Below are 24,686 nucleotides of genomic sequence, written 5' to 3' on the forward strand. Positions count from 1 at the left end.
ACTAGGGCTCCAGGCGGTTACTCTGGTTACTGCCGAAGCGCCGCGCTGGAAGGCTGCCGCCGCCCGCGAGGGATGCTGGTGAGGAGTCCGTCGGGAGCCCCCGCCGCCGCCGCCGCCGCCGCCGCCCCCGCCGCCGCCGCCGCCGCCGCCGCCGCTGCCCTCTAAGGGTAGCGCTGTGGAAACTGCCGTGCAGCGGCTGGAAGGTTCGGGGGCTGGTGCCTCGGGAGCCGCGGTGAGGGGGAGGTCTCGAGGTAGGGGCTGCGCTTCCCTGCCCTAGAGCCGCAGTCTCCAGTCCGAGGCCATCTTTGGTGGGCTTAGGCGGTCCCGGCGAGAGAGGACGCTCACTCCTCACCGCCGCAGCCCTTGGCGCTTTCCTACCCGGCTGGGCCATCGCTGTCGGACGAGGCGAAGCCGCATTTTTCCCAACGCGAGATATTTCTTTGATGTTTCTCCCCCTGTTCCTCTTCTGAAAGGGCACCTGCTGCTGGTGAGAGAGAAGAGCAATTTTACTGCACGACGAGCCAGCAACAAAATTTAGAACATCATCCGGAATAGCCCCCAGGACCCTCCTCGCCTTCCAGGAAAAAAAAAGGGGGTGGGGAAATACATGGATTGCTTGAAAGGGGAGAGCCTGGTCGGAAGCTGTTGGAGCAGATTTTTAAATACTGTTTTTTAAATCCTGGAGAACGTTCCCCTCTTCTGATACTTTTATACTAACTTTATGTGATTTTGTAAATTAGTCCGATTTGAATTGTAATCCTGTGACGGTGTTTACTGGACTTTGGCCGGTCCCCCGTGCTACTTTTGGCAACACCTTTTGGGGAGAACATCTAAACACCAAAACCCTACCAGAAAAGATCGGATCTGAACATTGATTGACCCGGTGTCACCGAAGAAGCCTTTAAACCATGTGGACTTTTCTTGGCATTGCCACTTTCACCTATTTTTATAAGAAATGCGGAGACTTCGTCTCTCTGGCCAACAAGGAGCTCTTGCTGTGCGTGCTGGTGTTCCTGTCGCTGGGGCTGGTGCTGTCCTATCGCTGTCGCTACCGGAACGGGGCCCTCCTCGGGCGCCAGCAGAGCGGCTCCCAGTTCGCGGTCTTCTCGGATATTCTGTCAGCCTTGCCTTTCATTGGCTTCTTCTGGGCCAAATCCCCCCCTGGATCAGAAAATAAAGAGCAGCTCGGGTCTAGGAGGGTAGGTTGAATTCCAAGTGGGCAAATGAATGAGTGTGTTATATTAAAATTAGGACTGGGGTTACTCAAATGTAAATATTCTAATTTAAAGGGCGAAAGGCTGCAGGTTAGATACTGTGGTAGGAATTCTCATATAGCTGGGGTTTTTTTTTTTGTTTGTTTGTTTTAAAAGCTCTTGACTGTTCCTTGGCTAAATCCTTGAGGCTCTTAGGAATGATTGAAAAACCTTTGTTTCATTTAGTGTTGGTGGTGCCAATGCTAAATAAAATTGGTTTGATTATGGATGTTGATTTGATGATGAAAGTTGAAATGTTTGAATCACTAGGACAGAATCACCATCTGTGTTGGAAAAAAATATTTTTTTAATTTAAATCCTTTGGTAAGGATTATGTTTGAACCTGGGAAGAAAGAAACCCGCTGCAGGTTAAGTCTGTGGCTTATAAGAAGGGACAGCTGCCTGGGGAAAGTCACAGAACAGTGGCAAGAGCTGGCAGAGTAAAATGCTGTGTTTTAAAGTTTTAGGCAAAACACCCTCCCCTCCCCAAGTCTGCGGAGCCTTGAGTAAATCAAGGTCCTAAATCAAGAGACTAATGTGTGCAGTTCAGCCATGTTCCTAAATCAAAGGTGGGTCTTCAAATACACGTGAAGTTATGATGATCCCTGCAAAGACAGCAGAGGAGGACAGTGGTGGGAGATGAGGGGGGGAAGGTTGTTGAGGTCAGAACATTTCGGATTTGTTGCCCTTGGGTGTTTATACTTTTTCCCAAGAGCACTGGAGGATTCTAAGTATGGGAGTAATGATATTTGATTTTTACTTTTTAAGAAGCACATTCCAGTTTCTGTGTGGAGAATGGATTGTAGGAGTACAAGAGTGGAAGCAGGGATGTGGGGTGAGAGACTCCAGCAGTAGGCCAAGTAAGGGACGACTGTGACTTGACGTTAGGGTGCGTGGCCTACAGAATAATTCACTCTTTTTGGGCTCTGGATCCACATCACTTTCCTGTATCTGCAGTACAGATCAGCACGGTTTGCAGAAGAGGGGGGGCTTGGTTTAGAAGTTTTGCTTCACCACTGCTGACTGTGAGACCTTTGGCAAATTGCTTAGTTTCTGTAAGGATCCGTTGCCTCTTTTAGGTGGGAACAGCACTAACCTTGCTGGTAGTTATAGCGAATTGAATGAGTTAATGTTTGCAAAATGCCTGGTTCATAACTGTGATAAATAGTAGCTATTAACATTAGTCTAAAGGTAGTCTCCGTTAGGAACCTTTGGAGTGGTGCTGAATTCAGTGATAGGGTGGGTGTGGGTTGGAGGAATGGGAGGGGAGGGAAAGGGAATCTTAAATCCTCAAATTGACGTCTTTGGTGTCTTTGTCTGAGATAATGTCCCTCGAGGTCGCTGAGCACTAGTCCAGGTGGCTGGAATGTCGTTATACCACAGAGAAATTTGGGGGTAGGAAATCGGATTACCAGCAGTCACTATTGGTTCCACTCTGTGAACACCTCAGGCTTTCTGCTTATTTCCTAAATACCTGGGAATTGGTAGACTGTAATGAGTACTAAGTTCCCATTAGTGGGAGCTACTAATCTACTGACCAGGCTCTGAAAGACGTAACTTTCTCCAGAGTTCTCCTTCCAGGATTGTGTGTGTGTGTGTTTAACAGGGAAAATTTAGGAAGAATAACTAACAACAAATGGCTAAGATGACAAAAGGGGCTTTTCTTGCTCTCTGAACAGTAATTTAAATATAGACAGTTGCTCTGGCCATTAAGAAATACTGAGAGTAAGAGTAGACTCTATTGTGAAAAGATAATTTCTCTAAGAGAAATTATAAAAAAGTAGAATGGACAGGAAGGCCCCAGTCCATTATACAGGCTGAATGAATATTAGAATCACAGAGAATTAAAATTCTAAAGGATTTTAGGTTTTATCTCCTTCCTTTTTTATTAAAACCCTGTCAAAATGGCATTAAAACCCCATCAAAATTGCATTTAGTCTTAATCGATAAGGTCAGAGAACTCAAGGAAGATGGTTCCTTGCAACTCTGAATCTGAAATGTATTCATATTTGTGAATCCACATACCAAGAAAAAATACTTATTACAGTATTGAACTGGTACTTCCCTGGCGGTCCAGTGGTTAAGATTCTGTGCTTCCAATGCAGGGGACGAGGGTTCAGTCCCTGGTGCAGGAACTAAGATCACACATGTGCAGCACACACGGCTAAAAACAAAACAAAAAATATTGAATTATTCTTTAAAAAAAGAAGTAACAGGCACTGTTATGCTCAGTGGGCATACATCTCTCAAAACAGGCTTTTTCATCTTCTTATAATCAAAGTAAAGGTTTTTACTGTCAGCCCAACGAGTGATAGGTTTGTTTGTCCTTATTCCTAAACTGCAGGGCCACTTGTTTGACTAGGTTCTCTTAAGAGTATCAGGATAGGGGGAAAGGAAGGTAATTTAAATATATTCTTTTTTTTTTAAAAATATATTCTTATATGTAAGGACTAAAATTGTGAACAGGTCGAATCCCAAGGGACAGAATGAGTTATTCTCTTGGAATTTTACGATAAATATTCTCAATAGATCAATAGCCAGGATTTGACAGTCTTTTTGTTATATAAAAGTGATTTTAGATTAAGGTAGATTTTTCAGATGAAAATCCAGAGGGAGAAAATAGAGATGAATTGTTGAAATATCTACAGGGTGCTGAATAATTTGCAACATGAAGTCATATCAGAAATTGTGTATGGGATTCCCTGGTGGCGCAGTGGTTAAGAATCCGCCTGCCAATGGGACACGGGTTTGAGCCCTGGCCCGGGAAGATCCCACATGCCGCGGAGCAACTAAGCCCGTGCGCCACAACTACTAAGCCTGTGCTCTAGAGCCTGCAAGCCACAGCTACTGAGCCCGTGTGCCACAACTACTGAAGCCCGCACACCTAGAGCCCGTGCTCCACAACAAGAGAAGCCACTGCGATGAGGAGCCCGCGCACCGCAACGAAGAGTAGCCCCACTCACCACAGCTAGAGAAAGCCCGCGCGCAGCAATGAAGACCAAATGCAGCCAAAAATAAAATAAAATAAATAAATCAATTAAAAAAAAAGTTGTACATGATTTGCATCTGGTAGATGCTCAGTATATATTTGAAGCATTGAGTAATTAATGATAGAATTTTCCCTGTAAGTCTTTGAAGCCCCTTGTAAACATTTTTTATGTTTGGCCTATTATGGATTTATAAATATGTGACAGCATTTTCTAAATATGTCTGAATGATGGAATACACGTTTAATTTTATTGGGATATTATTATACGTTTTTGTTTAACCAATATTTTGATATCGTTTTTTATATATGATCTGGATTTAAAAACATAACAGTTCATTTGGTTTGATAATGTTTAGGGTATAGTTTTTACCTAAGATGCAAATGTCCAGTGTGTCTATATAGTAGTAGTATGATTTAAAGATAACAAATGTGGCTACATAATTCACTTTTTTTTTTTAAAACAGTGCAAAAAAGGAACCAGTATTTCAGAAACAACCTTAATAGGAGCAACTGCCTCTACGTTGATATCTTCTCAAAATGATCCAGAAATTATCATCGTGGGGTCTGGTGTACTCGGCTCTGCTTTGGCGGCAGTGCTTTCCAGAGATGGAAGAAAGGTGACGGTAATTGAGAGAGATTTAAAAGAGCCTGACAGGATACTCGGAGAATTTCTGCAGCCAGGCGGTTATCATGTCCTTAAAGACCTGGGTCTTGAAGGTAGGTTCATAGTGATTTTTAGGAGTTATGTGGCATAAGCAAGCACTCCTTGCTATGACTGGTAAAAAGGTATTCCATTTTATTTTCATGTATAAAAGTTACTCTATTCATTTACCAACAAATTTGCATGAAAATGAGAGCAAAGGAGAAAATAAGCATGAGGAAATATGAAGTAGCCTTAGTGAGATAAATGAAGTGGCTAAAACATTGTAATGGTCAAAATTGAAGACTGGAAAACCAGAATGAGGACATGAAATTTGGTGAAAGGTGAAGGGAACTATCATTTGTAGAGTGCATATGATGTACCTGTTATGGAACCTTTTTTTTAAAGCATCATTCATCCATTAACCCAGTGCTTTTTAAACACTACTCATTTAGGAAATACTTATATTTGCTGTATGCTTTGTATGAGGTGCTGTACTGGGTGCCAAGGCTATACCGGTGAACAAGACAGATCAGCTATCTACTCTTGGGAATCAAAGTATAAATCTAGGCCCAGGCTGTGAACTGAGAAGAGCTGGCTTGGTATGTAGGGTAGGCAGTACGTTGTAGTAATTACCAGCATTGGTTCTGGCACTAGATTGCCTGGGTTTGACTACCACCTCAGATACATAAAAAGCTGTGTGATCTTGGCTAAGTTACTTAACCTCCCGTGTATTCGTTTCCTCACCTGTAAAACTGGCACACTTAAAACAGTCCTTGTCTCATCGTTTAAGAGGATTAATTGAATTCATAAAGACAAAGCATTCAGAACAGTTCCTGGTATGTAGTAAGCACGATGTGAATGTTTGCTATTTTATTCAATGAACTGAAAAGGAGACCGATGTCGCCAGAAAGTATTGGGTAATGGGGAAAGGAGAGTGGCTTGAGATTAAGGTTGGAGAGGTAGGCAGCTGCCAGGTCATGCAGGGCTTTGAAGGCAGTGGAGCAGGAATATGACAGCATCCTGTTTACGCTTCTATAAAGGCTTCAGACCTTTGACAGCTACTCACAATGACAGACACACCTTACATCCTGACTCAGTACCTACAAACATACCTAAATCAGACTGAAATTTTACTTTTTAAATACTTGTCATGATTTTACCCAAGTATACAATTCACAGCTCGAAAGTCACTTCACAGTTTACCGCTGAGTCACATCCTGCAGTTTGTAGAAAGCTGTTTTAAAAGAATGTGTGGATATGGTGTGGTGAATAGCCTCCAAGACTGTGGTGGTGCGGTAGCAAGAGTCAACTCAAGGAGTCTGGTGGGAGCTCATTGCTAAGTCCAAATGACAGATGATGGTGATTTGGACTAGTATGGTAGAGAGGATGTAAAGAGAATTGGACAGATTCATGACCAAATTAAGAGGCAGGAATGGCATGATTTACTAAAGGATTGATGTGAGGTGTGAGAGAGGGGGTATTAAAAAGTGATTCCTAGGTTTTGATTTGAGCAACTCGTAGATGGCGGTGCTGTTTGCTGATAAGAAGACCTAGAGAGGAACAGGCACTGGGAGGAAGTTGGGAGACCTGTTGAGATATCCAAGTGGAGATGTCAAGTTGAATATATGAATCTCGAGTGCAGAGGAGTGAGTGATTTGAGCTGGCTGGAGTAGACATTTCAGAGATGTCAGCATATTGGTAATACATAAAAGCCACAGCAGTGATGGAGACCAGCTAAGGAGAGTGTGCAGGGAGAAAAGAGAGGACAGAATAAACCAAGTCCTGGGAAACTGATGTTCAGAGATTGGGTAAAAGAAGAGGAGCTTGCCAGGGAGACTGAGCGGGAGCCGGCAGAGTGGCAGAAAAGAGCCAGGAGAGTTTGGTGTCCTTAATCCAAGAGAGGAAAATGTTTCTAGCTGGAGGGGACGGGTACGTATCAGGAAAGGAAAGGAGCCATGCCATGGTTTGCTAATGAAGGGTCAGGTAAGATGAGTGTAGAGAAAGGGCCATTGGATTTGGCCATTTGGAGGTTGCTTGTGACATTGACGGTGTTTTGGTGGAGTTGTGTAGATGAAACCTAGACTGAAGTGAGTGGGAGATTAAAAAATTTGAGACTAGAGAACTACTCTCGAGGAGTTTTTCTCTAACAGAATACAGAAACGGTAGAGGTGAGATGCAGATGTGAGGATAAAGGAGGGTTTTTTTTTTAATTAATTTATATTTGGCTGCATTGGGTCTTTGTTGTGGTACGCGGGCTTCCCATTGTGGTGGCTTCTCTTGTTGCAGAGCACGGGCTCTAGGCGGTGGGCTTCAGTAGTTGTGGTGTGTGGGCTCAGTAGTTGTGGTGCACGGGCTTAGCTGCTCCGCGGCATGTGGGATCTTCCCAGACCAGGGCTCAAACCCGCGTCCCCTGAACTGGCAGGCGGATTCTTAGCCACTGCGCCACCAGGGAAGTCCCCAAAGGAGGGGTATTTTGATACTAGATAGAGCATGTTTGTGTGGTGACAGAGAAGGTAAAGTTGAGAGGGAGGCGACTAAAGGGGTTACATTCATTGCTTCATTTAACAAATATTTATTAAGCATTGGCCGTATTGTAAGTACTGTTCTGGGTGCTGAGGCTACAGTAGTGAACAAAACAAAGATTCCAGCCCTCATAGAGCACACATTCTAGTTGCTAGTGTAGAGGGTGGTGATAAAAGATGAATAAATACAATTTAGAGTATATATTATGGTTATAAGGGCTTTAGAGAAGAATCAGAAAAGGGACATAGGGAGTTGAGGGTGGCGTGTAATTTTAAATAATGAAGTGGGAGAAGGGAAAGGCTCGCTGAGAAGATGACATTTGAGTAAAGGACTGAAGGTGGTGAAGGAGTTAGGGCTACCTGGAGGAAAGGACTCTCTCTCCAGGCAGAGAGAGAATCAAGGGGAAAAGCCTGGTGGGAGGAGTGAGCCTGGCCTCTTTGAAGAGCAAGGAAGGAGAATCGTGTTGACTTGAGTGGTGTGAGTTATAGAGAAAAGGTCAGATGGGCAATGGGGGCTGGATTCCACTGTGGTCCACTATATGGATTTGGCTTTTACTCCAAAGGGAAGCCACTGGAGAATTTTAAGAAGAGGAGTTATTAGATTTCACATTTTAGAAGTATGATTAGAAATATTATTTTAAAATATTCTTGTTATTGTGTAGAAAAAAGAGTAGATCATAAAGTGGCAAGTCAGAAGCAGGGAGACCTGTTAGAGATTATTGCGGAATCAGTGAGAGTTGTTGGCTTGGACTAGGGTCGTAGCCGTAGAGGTGGGGGAAGTGGTCACATTCTGGGAACATATTTATCTTCGGAAGGAAGAGTCAGTAGGACCGGCTGATGGATCAGATGTGAGGGATGAGAGAAAGAGAGGAGTCATGGTATTTAAATGAGACTAGACGACATTGCCAAGAAGAGGTGCAGGACGACCCCTGGGGTACTGTAACGTATAGAGGTCAGTGAGGTGAGCCGGAGCCAAAAAAGACAACCGAGAAGGAGCAGGTGAGGAGGAAAAGCAAAAGACTGCAGGGCTCTGGACCCAAGTGGAGAGAGTGCATTGTGAGGAAGGGAGGTCCACCTCTGTCCTTTTAAGTTTCCTAACCACCACCCTTCATGAGATGGTCACTTGAGGCAGATGTGACAGTATCCTGAGACAGGATTTTGTTACCTTTATCGTTGAACATCAGGCAACTGGAAATGCCCTCAGACTAATGACTGGACTTAGAATCATTTAGAAATCCAGCCTCAGGGGATATGTCCAAGGTTGTGGCAGCAAACATCAATGGGTTCTTATGGGTAGTTCGTGTAAGGGTGAGGAGAGCCGTGCAAGAGGGAGGGGAGCCACTGAGGTATTTTAGCCAGTCCACGCATCATGCATACCTTTAGTATCATAGCAAGAGTCCTTTTTAACATTCATTATGCTATCAGTTCCCCCTCAGGTGTGATGAGCTATGGATAATAGAAGCCCTTGAAATAGTTACTTTTCGGAGTGTGGACTTTTAATATAATACTGACTGACCCATCCTGGTGTGTGGGTTTTTAATAAGTGAATTGATTGCCCTTTGGCTTAAGCTTAATATCTAGAACTCTTCAAATGAATACATTATAATTTAAATGCTGTATCTTTATAATAAGTCTCATTATCCAGTGGGGAACCTCCTCCTCACCTCACTTTCTTTAGGATTATCTTGACTTTTCTTGGCCTTTTTGCTTTTCTGTATATAAAATTTAGAATCAGGTTTCAATTCCCATGAAAACAAACCCTGTCAAGATTAAGACTGAAATAGCATTAAATGTCTAGCTCAGGTTTAGAAAAATTGTCTTGGACTTCCTATCCATGAATGTGGTATACTCTCCATTCAGTTAGGTCTTGAGTGTATTTAAATAAAATGTCATAAATTTTGTTTGTCTTTTGTTATATTTACTCCTTGACTCTGATTTATATTTGGACTTCCATAAGTGATACCTATTTTATTATGCACTGTATACTCATTTTGAGGTTCAGACTTCACACCAGGTCATGGTACAAAGTTATGATTGGATTTCTTATGGATGACTCCACCCATGGCCTATGGTAGATGGCTTACTTCCATGCCATGTCTCAGGGCGTTGAATTGATTTTTTCTGGTCTCTGTCGTATTGACAAGAAATTTACGTATGGTGCCAAGTTCCAACGTCCATTGCCTGTGGGGGCCCCTACCTCCTATCCAGGAGTGGCCCTTATAACTCCAGCCTTTTAGGCTTGTGGTTCTGATGCCCTTATGCTATTGCCTTTAAAACTTGCTCACTGGTTTGACTTTGAAGTTGCTTTTCATTTATTGCATATGCAGTTTTTTTGTTGGTTTTGTTTTTTAGCTTGCCTTTTCATAGAAAGCAATTCTGCATTTTTCAATGTGGAAGAGTTTTCCATGCCAGTTTATCTGATATGTTGATAGTAGTAGTCTAATATTGGAGCTATATGGTTAATAGTTAGTGACAGCTCTAAGTCCCATCACTGTCTTCAAAGTTATTAACTATCTAGTATTTGTGAAGCCTGAATTTCATTAAGGTTTAGGGTGCCATCTTCCTGCCTGCTTAAGGAAGTAAAAGTGCCAAAGTCTGTCATGTTTGATTTCATCAATAAAGTAGAAAGAGAGAGAAAGATTTTTCAAGAAATCTTAAATTAGACCTTGTTTATATACTTGACTTAGGATAATTTACCCAAGGAAAAATTTTACTGTGCTACTATATACTTTTCACATCGTCTATATACTTTTCACATTGTCTGTTGTGTTCTAAATTGGACAGTTTTAGCATTTAAAGTTCTTCCATAATATAATTTTGGCTTAAGAAAAACAAGCTATCTCAGTAGCTGACAAAACAAAAGTAGAAATACTAGATGGGCTTTAAACATTTAGGTCAGTAAAGACTGGCAAAGAGATCCAAAGTGAATACACTGCTAACTGGAAGCTTTTAGGATGTATGTGTACTTTTCTCTGAATGAATTTTAACTGGAATAATTTAGAAACCATACCAAAAAATTAACTTACTTTGGTCCTAGGTCAGATGTGTGACAAGTATTCATCCAGCTTGTCCCTGACTGGACTTTAAGTGTGACTAAAAAGCATATCAGAAACTGATTTCTTTTGATCTTAGCATAGATGTGTGATAAAAATTGTTTTATAAAAACAATTTTTAAAGTTTTAAATTTTAAAAGTTTTCCTTTCATCAGAAATGAAGTTATTTTAATGTACTTAATCCTAATATATTTTAATGTATTTAAATATATATTATGTGACTATTTTAATATACATGCTAAAGTCCACTTTTTCACAGAAACGTATTTCCAATACTGTTAACCATTCTTTAGCATAATTTTAAGCCTGTACATAGTATTTTCTCAGTTCATACTTAATAACATACTTTACCTAACTTAGATTCATATTTAGGTTGTTTACAGTTATTCTTATTAGAGGTAACACTGTGGTGAACCTGTTTTTGTATATACCTTTAATAATTATTAAAAATATGAATTATATCTTTAGGATGAATATCTTAGATGGATTACAAGACTAAAATTATTATATCAAAGGATGCTAACTTCTTCATGGTTCTTGATAATTATTGCTGTACTTATTTTCTAAAATGTTATTACTTTATAATATGACCAGTAATGTATAAATTTATCCATTTTATCTTTATCTCACTAGCAATTTTGAGAGATTTGGTGTCTTATTGTTTCAGTTTTATTTGATTTTTTTAAATCAAGTTTTGAACATTTTTCCTGATATGTTCAATGTTTCTGTACTGCTTAGTGTGAATCATCTATACACTTTTACCCATCATTGTTAGGGTCTTAATATTTTTCCTATGAATTTTAATGAATGAATTTTATATGTAAATATTTACCTTTTGTGATATTATGAATTTGCTAAGACTTGTCTTCCAGAAGCATTAAGATTTCTGAAATAGTTATAGTAATGTCCAGTTCTCCAGTTGGTATCATAGCTTTATGAACAAAGAAACTCATTTTCAATGGTCCATGTCCTCTTGGTGCCTAGTGTAACTCTGGGTATATTACAAAATTGATTTTTTTGACCTGAATTGTTTTGCAGATACAGTGGAAGGTATTGATGCCCAGGTTGTAAATGGCTACATAATTCATGATCAGGAGAGCAAATCAGAGGTTCAGATTCCTTTCCCTCTGTCAGAAAACAGTCATGTGCAGAGTGGAAGAGCTTTCCATCATGGAAGGTTCATCATGAGTCTCCGGAAAGCAGCTATGGCCGAGCCCAAGTAAGACTACAGCTTCAAATACATGATGTTAAAGAAACACATTTAAACTTGGCCTTCCTACAAATACTATTTTATACATTTTCATAAGTGTTTGGGTATGGGTTAGAACATAGCTATTATACTAAAATAAACCATAAGTTAGAAGAATGTTAGCTCTTCAATGCCTTTGTTAAGAGTATCATATAACCTTCCTTTGAATGACATAGAACTACTGAGAATTTTCCTTTGACTAAATATGTGATCTTTTATGTGGTTGGAATTTAGAGGATATAGTTGTTGTAATTAAGGTTTAAGTTCATATGTGCCCATTTGGGAGTTGGGGTTTGTGGTTATGGTACTTTTTATTAAAAGTCAGGTTAGAGAACTTCAAGAGAAGATCCCTGTTCCGTTCATATTAAGGACCTAGACTGACAGAACTGGCTGCTTCTCTCTCTCTTTTTATTGAGCTATAGTTGATGTACAATATTATGTAAGTTACAGGTGTATAGTATAATGATTCACAATTTTTAAAGGGCTTCTCTTAATTATTAACTTATATTTGTCTCTAGCCCTATGCATTATAATGGAGGTTTAAGTTTTAAACATGAGAACCCTCATGTCATTGGCAAAGGCTTAAGTGTTGACAAAGCAAGTGAAATGAGTGGATTATTCTTAGAACTGAAAGAATTTGATATCTATGGAAGTAGAATATGTTCATTGTAGAAAAATGGAAAAATACTCAGAAATATAAAGAAGATTGTAAAAATTATCCATGATCCTTCTAACTAGAAGTAACTACTCTGAATAATTTGGTAGATAAGTTCCAATTCCATGTATGAATTTGTGTGGGTATGTAAAATTTTTCTGCATGTATTTTATTTTTTAATGAATGAGATAAAACCTCATGTTACTTTTTAAAATGCTTTTAAAAAAATCATTACATTAGTAATATGTATTCCATTTTAAGAAATTAGAAAATTAAGGGCTTCCCTGGTGGCACAGTGGTTAAGAATCCGCCTGCCAATGCAGGGGACACGGATTCAAGCCCTGGTCTGGGAAGGTCCCACATGCCGCAGAGCAACTAAGCCCGTGCACCACAGCTAGTGAGCCTGCGTGCCACAACTACTGAAGCCCGCACGCCTAGAGCCCGTGCTCAGCAACAAGAGAAGCCACCGCAGTGAGAAGCCCACACACCTCAACGAAGAGTAGCCCCCGCTCGCCGCAACTACAGTAAGCCCGCGCACAGCAACGAAGACCCAACACAGCCAAAATTAAAATAAATTTTAAAAAAGAAAGAAATTAGAAAATTGAAACCACACCAATTCTAAAACCCGTTAATGATCCTTTTACTTTTCGTCATTCCAGACCTTTTTCTATGTACATGTGTGTCCAGTTTACATGGGTAAACTCAAGATAAGGAAAAGGGAATTTTTCATTCCTTATTTAAATTGTTCAGTTATGCTACCAGAGAATTTATTTCTGTTTATTTATCTTTTAGCACAAAGTTTATTGAGGGCACTGTGCTGCAGTTACTAGAAGAAGATGATGCTGTGATGGGAGTTCAGTACAGGGATAAAGAGACTGGAGACATCAAGGTGAGATATATCAAATATTAGCTCTTCCTAAGAGATTTTTATTTTCTTTTTCTCCTACTCCTTTAAAAAAGTAGGCTCACCAATTTATTATTCATCAGAGGGACCAAGATCTCAGCCCTCTGCACCAAACTGAACACATTGTTCTTTAGAGCACTTCAGAATGCCGTTCAAATAACTTCAGAAACAAACACCACGATTTTAACTGTATTAAAAACTGAAATGAGAAATGTACCCTAGGAGAGAAGCAGAGGGGAACTGGAAAATGCAAAAAGGAAGGATTCAGCATAAAAGAAATAAGTAGAATAAAATATTGTTTAAGTAAGAAAGGCAAAAAGTAAGAGAATGTCTGGGGAAATAGCAGAATAAAATAGTTTGCTCCTGTTGGTTTAGTAAAGAAGGGAAAGTCCAAGGCTTATCTGTTGATTCTTCCCAGCTGCTCCATAGGGTAACCACGTCCTAGGAATTATACTCTAATGGGGGCAATTACAAGATAATATAAATACATACATCTACATGTACAAAAATTCTTCTAAGCCCTAGCCACTAACTGAAAGCACTATGTGAAGTTAGAAAATTCTAGAATAAAAGAATGTGGTTAGTCCTTGGAATTTGTAATGAGATTCAATCCTCTATGGGCTGTGCTTGCTTTGTAGCAGTTTCCCCCAGTGTCCATCAAAGTAGCTTAATCTCAGATGGTTTGGATGGTAGGGCTTTGGAGGAAGGTGATCCTCAGGGACTCAAGGGGAAGGGTCTCTAAAGATTGGTCGTGCATTACCTTCAGCCCGTGTAACAGCTCCTTCAATAGCATTATCTTCAAATACTCTGTAATGCCCCATAATGTATTTAAATTTGTTCATGTACCTTTTAAAAGAATGTCCTTTTCACCGTGTACTTCTAACCATTTAGCTGAGTATTCTTTGTTTTTGTTGTAGGAACTCCATGCTCCATTGACCGTTGTTGCAGATGGACTTTTTTCCAAGTTCAGGAAAAACCTGGTCGCCAATAAAGTTTCCGTTTCTTCACATTTTGTTGGCTTCCTTATGAAGGTACCATAGGAATGCAATTGTAGGAAATAAAAGCAACTTGAAACTTGAAAATTATTAAAATATTTTATTTGTTTTTCTAGAATGCACCACAGTTTAAAGCAAATCATGCTGAACTTATTTTAGCTAATCCGAGTCCAGTTCTCATCTACCAGATTTCACCTAATGAAACTCGAGTACTTGTTGATGTCCGAGGAGAAATGCCAAGGAATTTAAGAGAATACATGACTGAAAACATTTACCCACAATTACCTGGTAAGAAATAGTATTTCACTGCCATTGTAATCTACTGTCTGCAAGCAAGTCTCACAAAAGGCCCTTCATTTCCAGTTCTCACTGAAGCTTTGTCTAAATTAGGCCAAAGATAAGGATGGCAGGTGAAAAATTCATCCAGTCAGCTACACTGGAGCTGAATGAACTATTTAAACTAGCACATAAAAAAATCTCCAAGTAAAAAAAATAGTTTCAATGTATTTTTTCTTAGTAATAATTAGTTTTCTGAATAATCATTAATAGTGGCATATATGGTATTTTTTAAGGTAGTCTGGATAGCAGTCTAGGTATGTGAATTCTTGAAATAGCTCTTACACTTAATTACTTCTTGTGCTTGGTTTTTGTAGAAATGATAGCTACCATATATTGAATGTCTACCATATAAGAGGTGTTTTACAAACATAATTGAATGTCTACACAACTACCCTATGAGGTAGGCATTATCATGATCCCCATTTTACAGATGAGGAAACTAAGATTCAGAGAGGTTACTTAGCTTCTCCAAATACAAACCTTTAGTAAGTGGCAGAGCCAAGGTGGAAAGCAGGTCTGTCTAGCTCATACATCTCTGACCTCAGAACATGAGGGCTATAAGGGGTCTTTCAGACATCTTTGTAAAACACTCATTAAAATTATTATTTTTTGAGAATAGGAAGATGTAAGAAAGAAATATAAACAAATTATTAAGAATATTGATAAAATTGAAGGGAAACCCTGCTTGCCAGTTATGATATGATTACAGTAATAGCACATTATCCTTGGTATGAGTACGTTTTATTTAAATATTATGTTTTTTAAGTTATTTTTTAAATTAAGCAAAGTTTTTTTTTGCAAAGTTATTTTTTAAACTAAGTGAAAGCACTCTTTAATAATTAATGGAATATTAACAGAAATTAAGGTATACATGGACCAATTTAGATTTTTAACAATGACATTTTCAGCACTTCAATACATTTTCACTCAGTTAAGGCATTTTTTAAGCTTTCAGATGGAAAGAATGAGTTATGCATATTTAGGAAAAGGATAGTTAATAATGTGATAGTTTTAGCATTTTTTTCTTTTATATAGATTTTTTCCCCCCAGTCCGAAACTTAGTTGCAGCAGACTGCCCTGTGTAATTTTATGCTCAAATTAGCTAAGTTATGGAAATTCTACTCATTGTAGGAAGGAATAGTTTCAGCATAGGCATTCTGCTCCTATATTCCCAGATTACGAATTGTATGAAAAGAAAGTTTATTTTCTATGCAGGTAGAAGCACAAAACTTTAAAACTGGGAAGTATCTCAGAGATAAGCTAATCCAACTGTTTCATTTCTAGATGAAGAAACTAAAGCTCAGAAAGGTAGTGCTCTATACACCTTACCCTTTTTCTACTGTACATACCCTCCTGCTGTTTGTGAATTGGTGGTATATTTCATCTGATCTTATAGAATATGGTGGTGACAGTAAATTAGGCGTTAAATATATGATACCTAGCATTTAACATTTGGAAGAGAGGTGGGTGGTTTTTCTCCCTGTCTCATCTCATCTGGATTTGCTTCACTTTTCCTGAAGTTTTCTGGTTCACCCAGCTCTATGTTTATCTACTTACATTAATTTTCTCTTAGATTCCTTAGTAATTCCTTAGCTTGAATAACTAGGTGCTTAATGAACAATTTTAGTAATAATTAGTTCTTGATTTTTCGCAAGGAATATATGTAACAACCATAACAGATGTGTAGCAGGTATTTGTTTATTCTTGATAAGAAAATGTGGTAACTTGAAATTGGAATGTTATAAACCATTTATTTGGTGGGGTGGGCTTTACTGCAGATCACCTCAAAGAACCATTCCTAGAAGCCACTCAGAATTCTCGTTTGAGGTCGATGCCAGCAAGCTTCCTCCCTTCTTCACCAGTAAACAAACAAGGTATTATTTTATTGGACTGATTTTATAAAAGATATTCCAAATATTCAGATTCATTACTCCAAATGACATGTATGTGGTACAATTTGTAACATGTGGTACGGAAACTTGATTACTGTGGATTAATGCATTAGTAATACCAAAATTAGTTTTGTATCTATTATTTAATATTCAGTACATATAGGTCACTGTTCTAGTTATTGGAGATACAACAGTTAATTAAATACAGTCCTTAATCTAGAGAAGGCAGTTTTCTAGTGAGAGATATAGATATAATTTCAGAACACTGATCATAAATGCTGTAATGAAAGCCCACTCATGGTACCCCAGATTCACTGCGAAGGGGTGGGGTGTACAAGGCAGGGAGGGGAGCCTGTGAACTGGGAAGGGTGATTAGGGAAGACATTGCTCTGGAAACAAAGCTGGACTTGGGGCACGGAGGGTGAGTGGGAGCTCATCAGGTGGACAGTGAGATGAGGGACTTTTTCTTTTTTTTTTGGCTGCGTTGGGTCTTCATTGCTGCCCACGGGCTTTCTCTAGTTGCGGCGAGCGGGAGCTGCTCTTTGTTGCGGTGCACGGGCTTCTCACTGCGGTGGCTTCTCTTGTGGAGCACGGGCTCTTGGCGCGCGGGCTTCAGTAGTTGCAGCACGTGGGCTCAGTAGTTGTGGCACGCAGGGTCAGTAGTTGTGGTGCACGGGCTTAGTTGCTCCGTGGCATGTGGGATCTTCCCGGACCAGGGATTGAACCCACGTCCCCTGCACTGGCAGGTGGATTCTTAACCACTGTGCCACCAGGGAGGTCTCGAGAGATGAGGAACTTCTAAGTAGGCAGAACAACATCTACAAAAGCTAGGATGGCCGAGAAATGGTGGCACTTAAGTGAACTCAAGGAGCTTCCTATGGCTGGAGCATAGGATAGGTGTCAGAGTGGTAGAAAGGTAAGATATTTATTTAAAGTTTAGTTTTAATCCTATAGACGATGGAAAGTCATTGAAAAGTTCTCTTTTATAATAGCTTTATTGAGATATAATTCACAAATCATATAGTTCACCCATTTAAAGTGTACAGTTCACTACTTTTTAGTATATTCATAGGTCTATGCAACCATCACCACAATTAATTTTAGAACATTTTTATCACACCAGAAAGAAACCCTGTACCCATTAGCAGTCACTCCTCTTTTCCTCCCAGTCCCCAGGCAACCATTAATTTACCTTCTGTCTCTATAGGTTTGCCTCTTCTGGATATTTCCTATAAATGGAATCATATAATATGATCCTTTGTAACTGGCTTCTTTGAGGTTCATCCATGTAACATGTATCAGTCCTTCATTTGCTTTTATGGCCAAGTAATATTCCATGTATGGATATGTCAGTACCACATTTTGACTATCCATTCATCAATTGGTAGACATTTGGGTTGTTTCTACTTTTGGTTCATACCTGTGTATGGGTTGTTGTGTGGACATTTATTTTTATTTTTCTTGGGTATATACCTAGGAGTTATTGCTGGGTCTTAGGGTAACTCTGTTGAATGCTTTGAGCAACTGCCAAACTGTTTTCCGAAGTGTCTAACCCATCTTACGTTTCCATGAACAATGTATGAGGGTTCCGATTTCTCCAGATCCTTGACATTGGTTATTATCTGCCTTTTTGCTCATAGTATCCTAGTAGATGTGAAGTGATATCTCACTGTGATTTTGATTTGTATTTCTCTGATGGATAATGATGTTGAACATATTTTCATGTGCTTATTGGCCATTTGTGTATCTTCTTTGGAGAAGTGTCTGTTCAGACTTTGCACATTTTTTAACTGGGTAAATTTTAAAAAATGTATTAAGTTCTAAGAATTCTTTATTCTAGATATAAATCCCTTATTAGATATGATTTGCAAAGTTTTTCTCTCATTCCATGGATTGTCATTTTGGTTTCCTTGATGGTGTTCTTTGAAGTTTTTAATTTTCATGAAGTCCAGTTTATCTGGTTTTTTCTTTTGTCACTTTTGATGTCATATGTAAAGTCTTTGCTCAACCCAAAGTCATGAAGATTTACTCCTATATTTTCTTCTACGAGTTTTATAGCTTTAGCTTTTACATGTAGGTGTTTTGATTCATTTGAGTTACATTTTATGTATGGTGTGAGGAAGGGGTTCAGCTTCTTTTGTATGTGGTTATCCAGTTGCACCAGCCCCATATGATGAAAAGACTATTCCCTATTGAAGTGCCTTGGCAGTCTTGTCAAAATTTGACTGTAAATGTTAAGAGTTTATTTCTTTCAACAGTATTTTGTAGTTTTCAGAGAGTAAGTTTCACATTTTTGTTAAATTTATTCCTAAGTATTTTACTCCTTTTCATGCTATTATAAGTGGACTTATTTTCATTTTAAGATTCTTCATTGCTAGTGTATAGAAAAACATTGACTTTTGCATATTTAACTTGTATCTTGAAGCCTTGCTGCATTCATTTATTAGTTCTAATAGTTCATTGAAAAGTTTTAAACAAGGTAGTGGCATGACTAGAGTTTTGTTTCAAAGATACTACTCTGATATGTTGTGGAAGGTGGTTTGGAGGAAAGTTCAGACTAAAGCCTATAGTAAGGCTATTTAATTATTCCATGTAAATGATGATGAAGGGCCTGAACTAGGGTGTGGCAATAAAAATGGAAGGTAGAGAATGGATTTGGGTAGCATCTAAGATGAAGAATGCATGAAACTCAGTGATTAATGGTAGTAAGAAACAGTGAGGTCTCTTGATGGATCCCAGGTTTCAGGCTTAGATAATTTTGCCACCTATTTGCTGACATCGGAAATATAGGGAAAAGTGTGTAAGTTTAGGGAAGTGTGGAGAGATGATGAGTTCACTTTTGGACATAGTGTGAAGGGCTGGGAGGTCATTTGAATGGCCAGGTGGAGCCCCACTGAAAACAGGAGTGTGGAGCCCTGAGGAGAGGTGTGAACGGGAGCTGTCGATATACTGTGGCTCCTGAACATAAACAGCTGTCATTTGCTATGGAGAAACATGCATCATAAACTACCAGTCGTATGAACAAACTATACTGCAAAGCACAATGAAAGCCAGTGCCAAACTGATATAAACAGCATGCTGTGAGAACATATCCTAGTTGGTGGGACTGGTAATGTTCCATGGAGAAAGAGGAATAAAAGCTGGTTATAGTTCGTGGTTTTTAGTGAAGGTGTTAGACTAATACATAAAAAACTTGGATTAATATTTAGAATATACCTTTTCATAAATTAATATATATTATGTGTATTCTATAATTAGTTATAAATGTAGTATATTGTGACATTACAGAAAAAAGTTATCCATAATTCTGCCACCTTGCCACTATTATTATGGTTGGCTATTTCTCTCAGAGACAAAATTAAATAAATACTTTGTTTAACTGTCCCTCTAAGTCATAGGTCATTAGCCAGGCTGACAACTGATGGGAACCTTAGTCAGGAGCTTGGTCAGGAGGTGTATCTCGAGTCAAAGTGCAGAGCTTTCTGCTTCCGTAGCTTTGTTTTTAAGGGGGCCTAATTTTCAGCTAAGATTCAATCAAGGCTTATTCTCCTAAATTAACTTCTGATGGTTTTGGAATATCTGCCTATTCCCTTGGAACCATACAGACATCTCTCTATAACATGCTGGCAGCAAATATTACTGTGAAACGTCAACGACCTCTTGATTTTTTTCCCTTGTGGAAGGCTTGCTGTTTATGCATGGATGCCTGTACATTCTTTGTTTTTTCGTGGAAGAGGCCTTATAAATATTTTGACATTGTTTGACTTAATCTTAGGGTCACATGTGAGCTTTTTTTTTTTTTAAAGAAGATGTTGGGGGTAGGAGTTTATTAATTATTTATTTATTTTTGGCTGTGTTGGGTCTTCGTTTCTGTGCGAGGGCTTTCTCTAGTTGCGGCGAGCGGGGGCCACTCTTCATCGCGGTGCGCGGGCCTCTCACTATCGTGGCCTCTCTTGTTGCGGAGCACGGGCTCCAGACGCGCAGGCTCAGTAGTTGTGGCTCACGGGCCTAGTTGCTCCACGGCATGTGGGATCGTCCCAGACCAGGGCTCGAACCCGTGTCCCCTGCATTAGCAGGCAGATTCTCAACCACTGCGCCACCAGGGAAGCCCATACATGTGAGCTTCTTGAGAGCAGGGACCATGTTCTTGTTCTCACTGTATCCCCAGGGTCTGGCACATATTAGTTACCCAATAAATATTAATTGAATCAACTCTTGAATTTTTGCCTGAATAAATTTTAGTCATGATTTAGTCCCTTGTATTTTCACATTCTCATTTACTAGCTCACATTCAAAATGTTTATAAATTACCAGAGTAGTCTTTTTGTCTTAAAGGATGCTCCAGGATGATGTTATAATCTACTTTCTCTCTTTTATAGGTGTTCTTCTTTTGGGAGATGCTTATAACATGAGGCATCCTCTTACTGGAGGAGGAATGACTGTTGTTTTTAATGATATAAAACTATGGAGAAAATTGCTAAAGGGTATCCCTGACCTTTATGATGATGCAGCTGTTTTCCAGGTAAGATATTATTCTTTGACAAAAATGTCACAAAACCGATTTTTTGGGGGGGGCCTAAGAGGAATGGGGCTTTGAAGGGGAGGTCTGTACCTAGGAGCCTGGTCCTTAGTAGTGATTCTTAAGCAGTCTTGTTCAGGATTAAGAACTTGACTTGTAACCTGTGAATCTTTTAGAATCTCTGTATTTGGATATTATATAACATTGGATTACATGGGCCACTTAGCTTCAGAGATGTAACTCATTGCTCTGGAGATTTTTTTTTTTGGTGGGTGTGTAAATGTTGAACAAGGCATAATTACTGTACAACAGTCCTCAGGATAACTATCAGTTTAGGGGATTATAAACATCAGTTTGTGCTCTCTCTCTCCCTCTCCCCCCTTACCCTTCCTTCCTTCTTCCCTCCCTCCCTCTCTCCCTTTCTTCCTTCCCTTTACCATATAATAAGTGATCTTTTTCCTTTTCAGGCCAAAAAATCATTCTATTGGACAAGAAAAACGTCTCATTCCTTTGTTGTGAATATCCTTGCTCAGGCTCTTTATGAATTATTTTCTGCCACAGATGGTAAGTGCAGATATCTTTAAAAGAATATTGCTGAAGTGCAGGGTTTTAGCACAGGAAGGGAACTTAATTACAAAAAAGTTAGTGATTAGGCCAGAACTAGAAATGTTTCCTGAGTTTGCTAACTTCCAAGTTGGTAGTCCTTTTTGACTCAGCCCTTGAGCAAGACTTTTTCTAATCATCATGTATCCACCACTTTGTGTGGAAGGCTGTTGCTTCCGGAGACAGCCTTAACAGCAATACCTCACTAATGTGTCATTATTCACCCCTCTGGTCCAAATCAGATGCATAAGATTGCGATGCAAATCTTATGCAAATGCATGAGACTGTGATGGAAGATCTTTCTGGCCATGAATTAAAAGGCAATATAGTTGTTAATCTTTTTCTTCCTGAACACTAGTTTCAATTTCTTTTCAAAGTTGTATTTTGTAAAATGAATATGAGCTTCATATCAAGCCTAGATTTTGTTAAAGTGCACAAGCAGAAATATTCCCACGCTTTTGTTTTTGTTTCCATATGAGGTGATGGTCAATCTATACGTTAAGGAAAACATGACTAAGCGGAAACAGTGGTAGAAATGGAGGAAAAGGCATCTGTGCCACCTCCCAACCATGGCCGTGTACAAATTAGTGAGTGGTAGGTTAGTAAAACTAGACCTTTAGGTTTTCAAGAATAAATATAACTTGAATCTCATTACCTCAGGTGTTTACAACAAAGCTATTTCTATGACCTGGCTGAGGCCCTAGTGGTCTATGCTTTGGTGATCTGATTACAAAGGATGATACAGTACAAATACTTCCTGCAGAGTCTCTAGCCATCGTTCTTGCTAAAAGAAAAGACAACTTACTGTGATATGCCAAGCAAATCTCTTTTGCTAGTTGAGCATGGAAGTTACAGTGGCTGGTTGGGCAAGAAAAGAACTAAATTTGGAGTGTTTCTAAGCTCTTCTTTCTAAGCTTTTCTAAGCTCTTGAGTTTCGTACATGATGAGTTTGAATCTGCTGACAAAACAACATTAAAAAAGTTATGAAATAGTGGAGGAGGAATGAGCTTTATTGGAGTAAAACGTTACCTGTTGTACCCTTTTTCATCTTTTGTGAAGAACAATCTAGACATACTTGAGAAGAACATTGGTTCTGTACTATTAAAAAGGTTATTGATTGATTATATTATGTTGTGAGGGTTTAATGAATTATTTTGAAAAGTATAAAAAATGTACACATATAAGGCATTATTACTCTTCACAGCTGTTCTTTTTACTTGATAATTTACTGCTCAGAGATATGGATCAGGCATCTTAGAGACTGGGAATCTGGTTTCTAGAACTGTGTTTTTATAAGAAAAGTGTTTACAAGAAAGTAGTTTGCATCATTTAATGAATTTACAACACAGTCAAGGAAATAGCTTTTAAATAACTAACTTCTAAGACCTGCATGTTTAGTAATTATTTACTAGCAGAAAAAGTTTATTCACACTTAAATTACTATGTGTAATGTGACTTATGAAATTTAAAGGAAATCTTGGGTTGCTGAAATGCCAGCACTAGATTTTTTAGAAATTATCTGTAAGGTGTAATAAATGTTACACATTCATTTTTTTCTGACATTTCATTAATACCCAACATAAATGTGTGGATAATTTGATCGGGAGTAATTTTTAACTTTTATTTTAGATTCCCTACATCAACTAAGAAAAGCGTGTTTTCTTTACTTCAAACTTGGTGGAGAATGTGTTGCTGGTCCAGTTGGGCTGCTTTCTGTGTAAGTTGTTTCGATGACACAGAGGAAACGGGTGTTCCAGGTTTTCTTAGGACAGTTGGGTTTATGAGTGACTGCAAGCGCCATTTTATAATCCAGTAGCATCCCAAACAAAACGTAGCCCAGAGAAATGAAAACAGGCAATAGTTAGTGCTGCATTTTTGTTCTAGGAAACAGGGTTGATTCTATGGGAACCATGATCAACAGAAGTTTATACTTAGAATTTAATTCTGTTGGGACTCATGAAACTCAGTAACAGTTCTGATGGTGCAGACATACGTAGAATTATTCTTGGAAAGTCTGCAAAATGAAATTCTTTAAGACTTTTCCCCTTCGTCTGCTATCTGAATGTCAACACTGTTATCTTTTGAAACATCTAGACTCAACAAGCCAGGCAATCCAGCTATTTCAGACCGAGATCTCAAGACTAGTGAGAGAAACAGCTCAAAACAGACAATTTAATAAACGAAGAGGAGGTACTGGCTTCTCTGACAGGGGTGAAGTCTAAGTAGTTTCTTGTAAGAAAAAAAAATTTTTTAATTTGTCCCTTAGTTGGCAGATGCAAGCTTATAAAGTCCCCTAAAATGTGGAGTGTGTGTTTACCTTTACAGATGATACATAATTGGAACCTCTTTATGAGTCAACTTTCATTTCCAGGTCTTACTTATATATATATACTTTTTATCTTTCCTATTTATTACAGATTGACTCCTAATCCTCTGGTTTTAATCGGACACTTCTTTGCCGTTGCAGCCTATGCCACATATTTTTGCTTTAAATCAGAACCTTGGATTACAAAACCCCGAGCCATTTTCAGTAGCGGTGCTGTATTGTACAGAGCGTGTTCTGTAATATTTCCTCTAATTTACTCAGAAATGAAGTACTTGGTTCATTAAGCTTAAAGGGGAACCATCTGTGAATGAATACTGGGAACTTGCCAAGTCTGAAGAGACTTGGAAGAGATGTACATAGCACAGTACTATACCTCTTTTAAAGTGGGAACTCTTGGACCAAGATTGGGATTAATTTGTTTTTGAAGTTATTTGTATATAAACATGTAAATATATACTTTAGTTTGCAATTTCAAATGAAGGGTACAATAAGATAGATATGTAAAAGAAATGATTGTTACCGTAAATTAGTGCTAACACTGAGGAACTGCAGTTTGTCTTTTGAATTCAGTATTTGGGATGAGTTATTGTGGGGCATGCAAATAAAATGAAGAACGAACTCTCATGTCTTTTTGCCTCGTGCTGTGGACTTCTTTACGTAACTTCATGAAAAAGAAACTAAAGTGGGATGGAAAATGCGGAGGGAAACCTATTCTGTTAAATAACTCCTGACGCTGGGGAAGTT

The 24,686-nt window shown here is 38.9% G+C and overlaps 2 protein-coding genes across 2 annotated transcripts in view; one reads left to right on the forward strand and one right to left on the reverse strand.

Annotated features, from left to right (window-relative positions):
- On the forward strand, window positions 1-24,639 carry SQLE (squalene epoxidase). The gene is made up of 11 exons (XM_059995183.2): window positions 1-1,199; window positions 4,707-4,959; window positions 11,499-11,679; window positions 13,157-13,253; window positions 14,186-14,299; window positions 14,380-14,551; window positions 16,381-16,476; window positions 20,874-21,016; window positions 21,481-21,577; window positions 23,246-23,333; window positions 24,034-24,639. The coding sequence occupies exons 1-11, from the start codon at window positions 909-911 to the stop codon at window positions 24,224-24,226; spliced, it is 1,725 nt and encodes a 574-aa protein (XP_059851166.1). The 5' UTR covers window positions 1-908; the 3' UTR covers window positions 24,227-24,639.
- WASHC5 (WASH complex subunit 5) overlaps window positions 23,296-24,686 on the reverse strand; it is a 55,745-nt gene continuing 54,354 nt past the window's right edge. The window contains exon 30 of the transcript XR_009516650.1: window positions 23,296-23,404. The gene's annotated coding sequence lies outside the window, so the exon portion shown is untranslated. The remainder of the gene's footprint in view (window positions 23,405-24,686) is intronic.

This window comes from Delphinus delphis, chromosome 17 (genome assembly GCF_949987515.2).
Source record: "Delphinus delphis chromosome 17, mDelDel1.2, whole genome shotgun sequence".
In the NCBI taxonomy this organism is placed as follows: Eukaryota; Metazoa; Chordata; class Mammalia; order Artiodactyla; family Delphinidae; genus Delphinus; species Delphinus delphis.

Excerpts from the sequence above, each read along its gene's own strand:
- SQLE (XM_059995183.2), top strand. The coding sequence starts at position 909 with ATGTGGACTTTTCTTGGCATTGCCACTTTCACCTATTTTTATAAGAAA. Across the intron at positions 4,960-11,498 it reads TAAAGACCTGGGTCTTGAAG|ATACAGTGGAAGGTATTGAT; the intron begins GTAGGTTCATAG and ends ATTGTTTTGCAG. Across the intron at positions 16,477-20,873 it reads TTCACCAGTAAACAAACAAG|GTGTTCTTCTTTTGGGAGAT; the intron begins GTATTATTTTAT and ends TCTCTTTTATAG.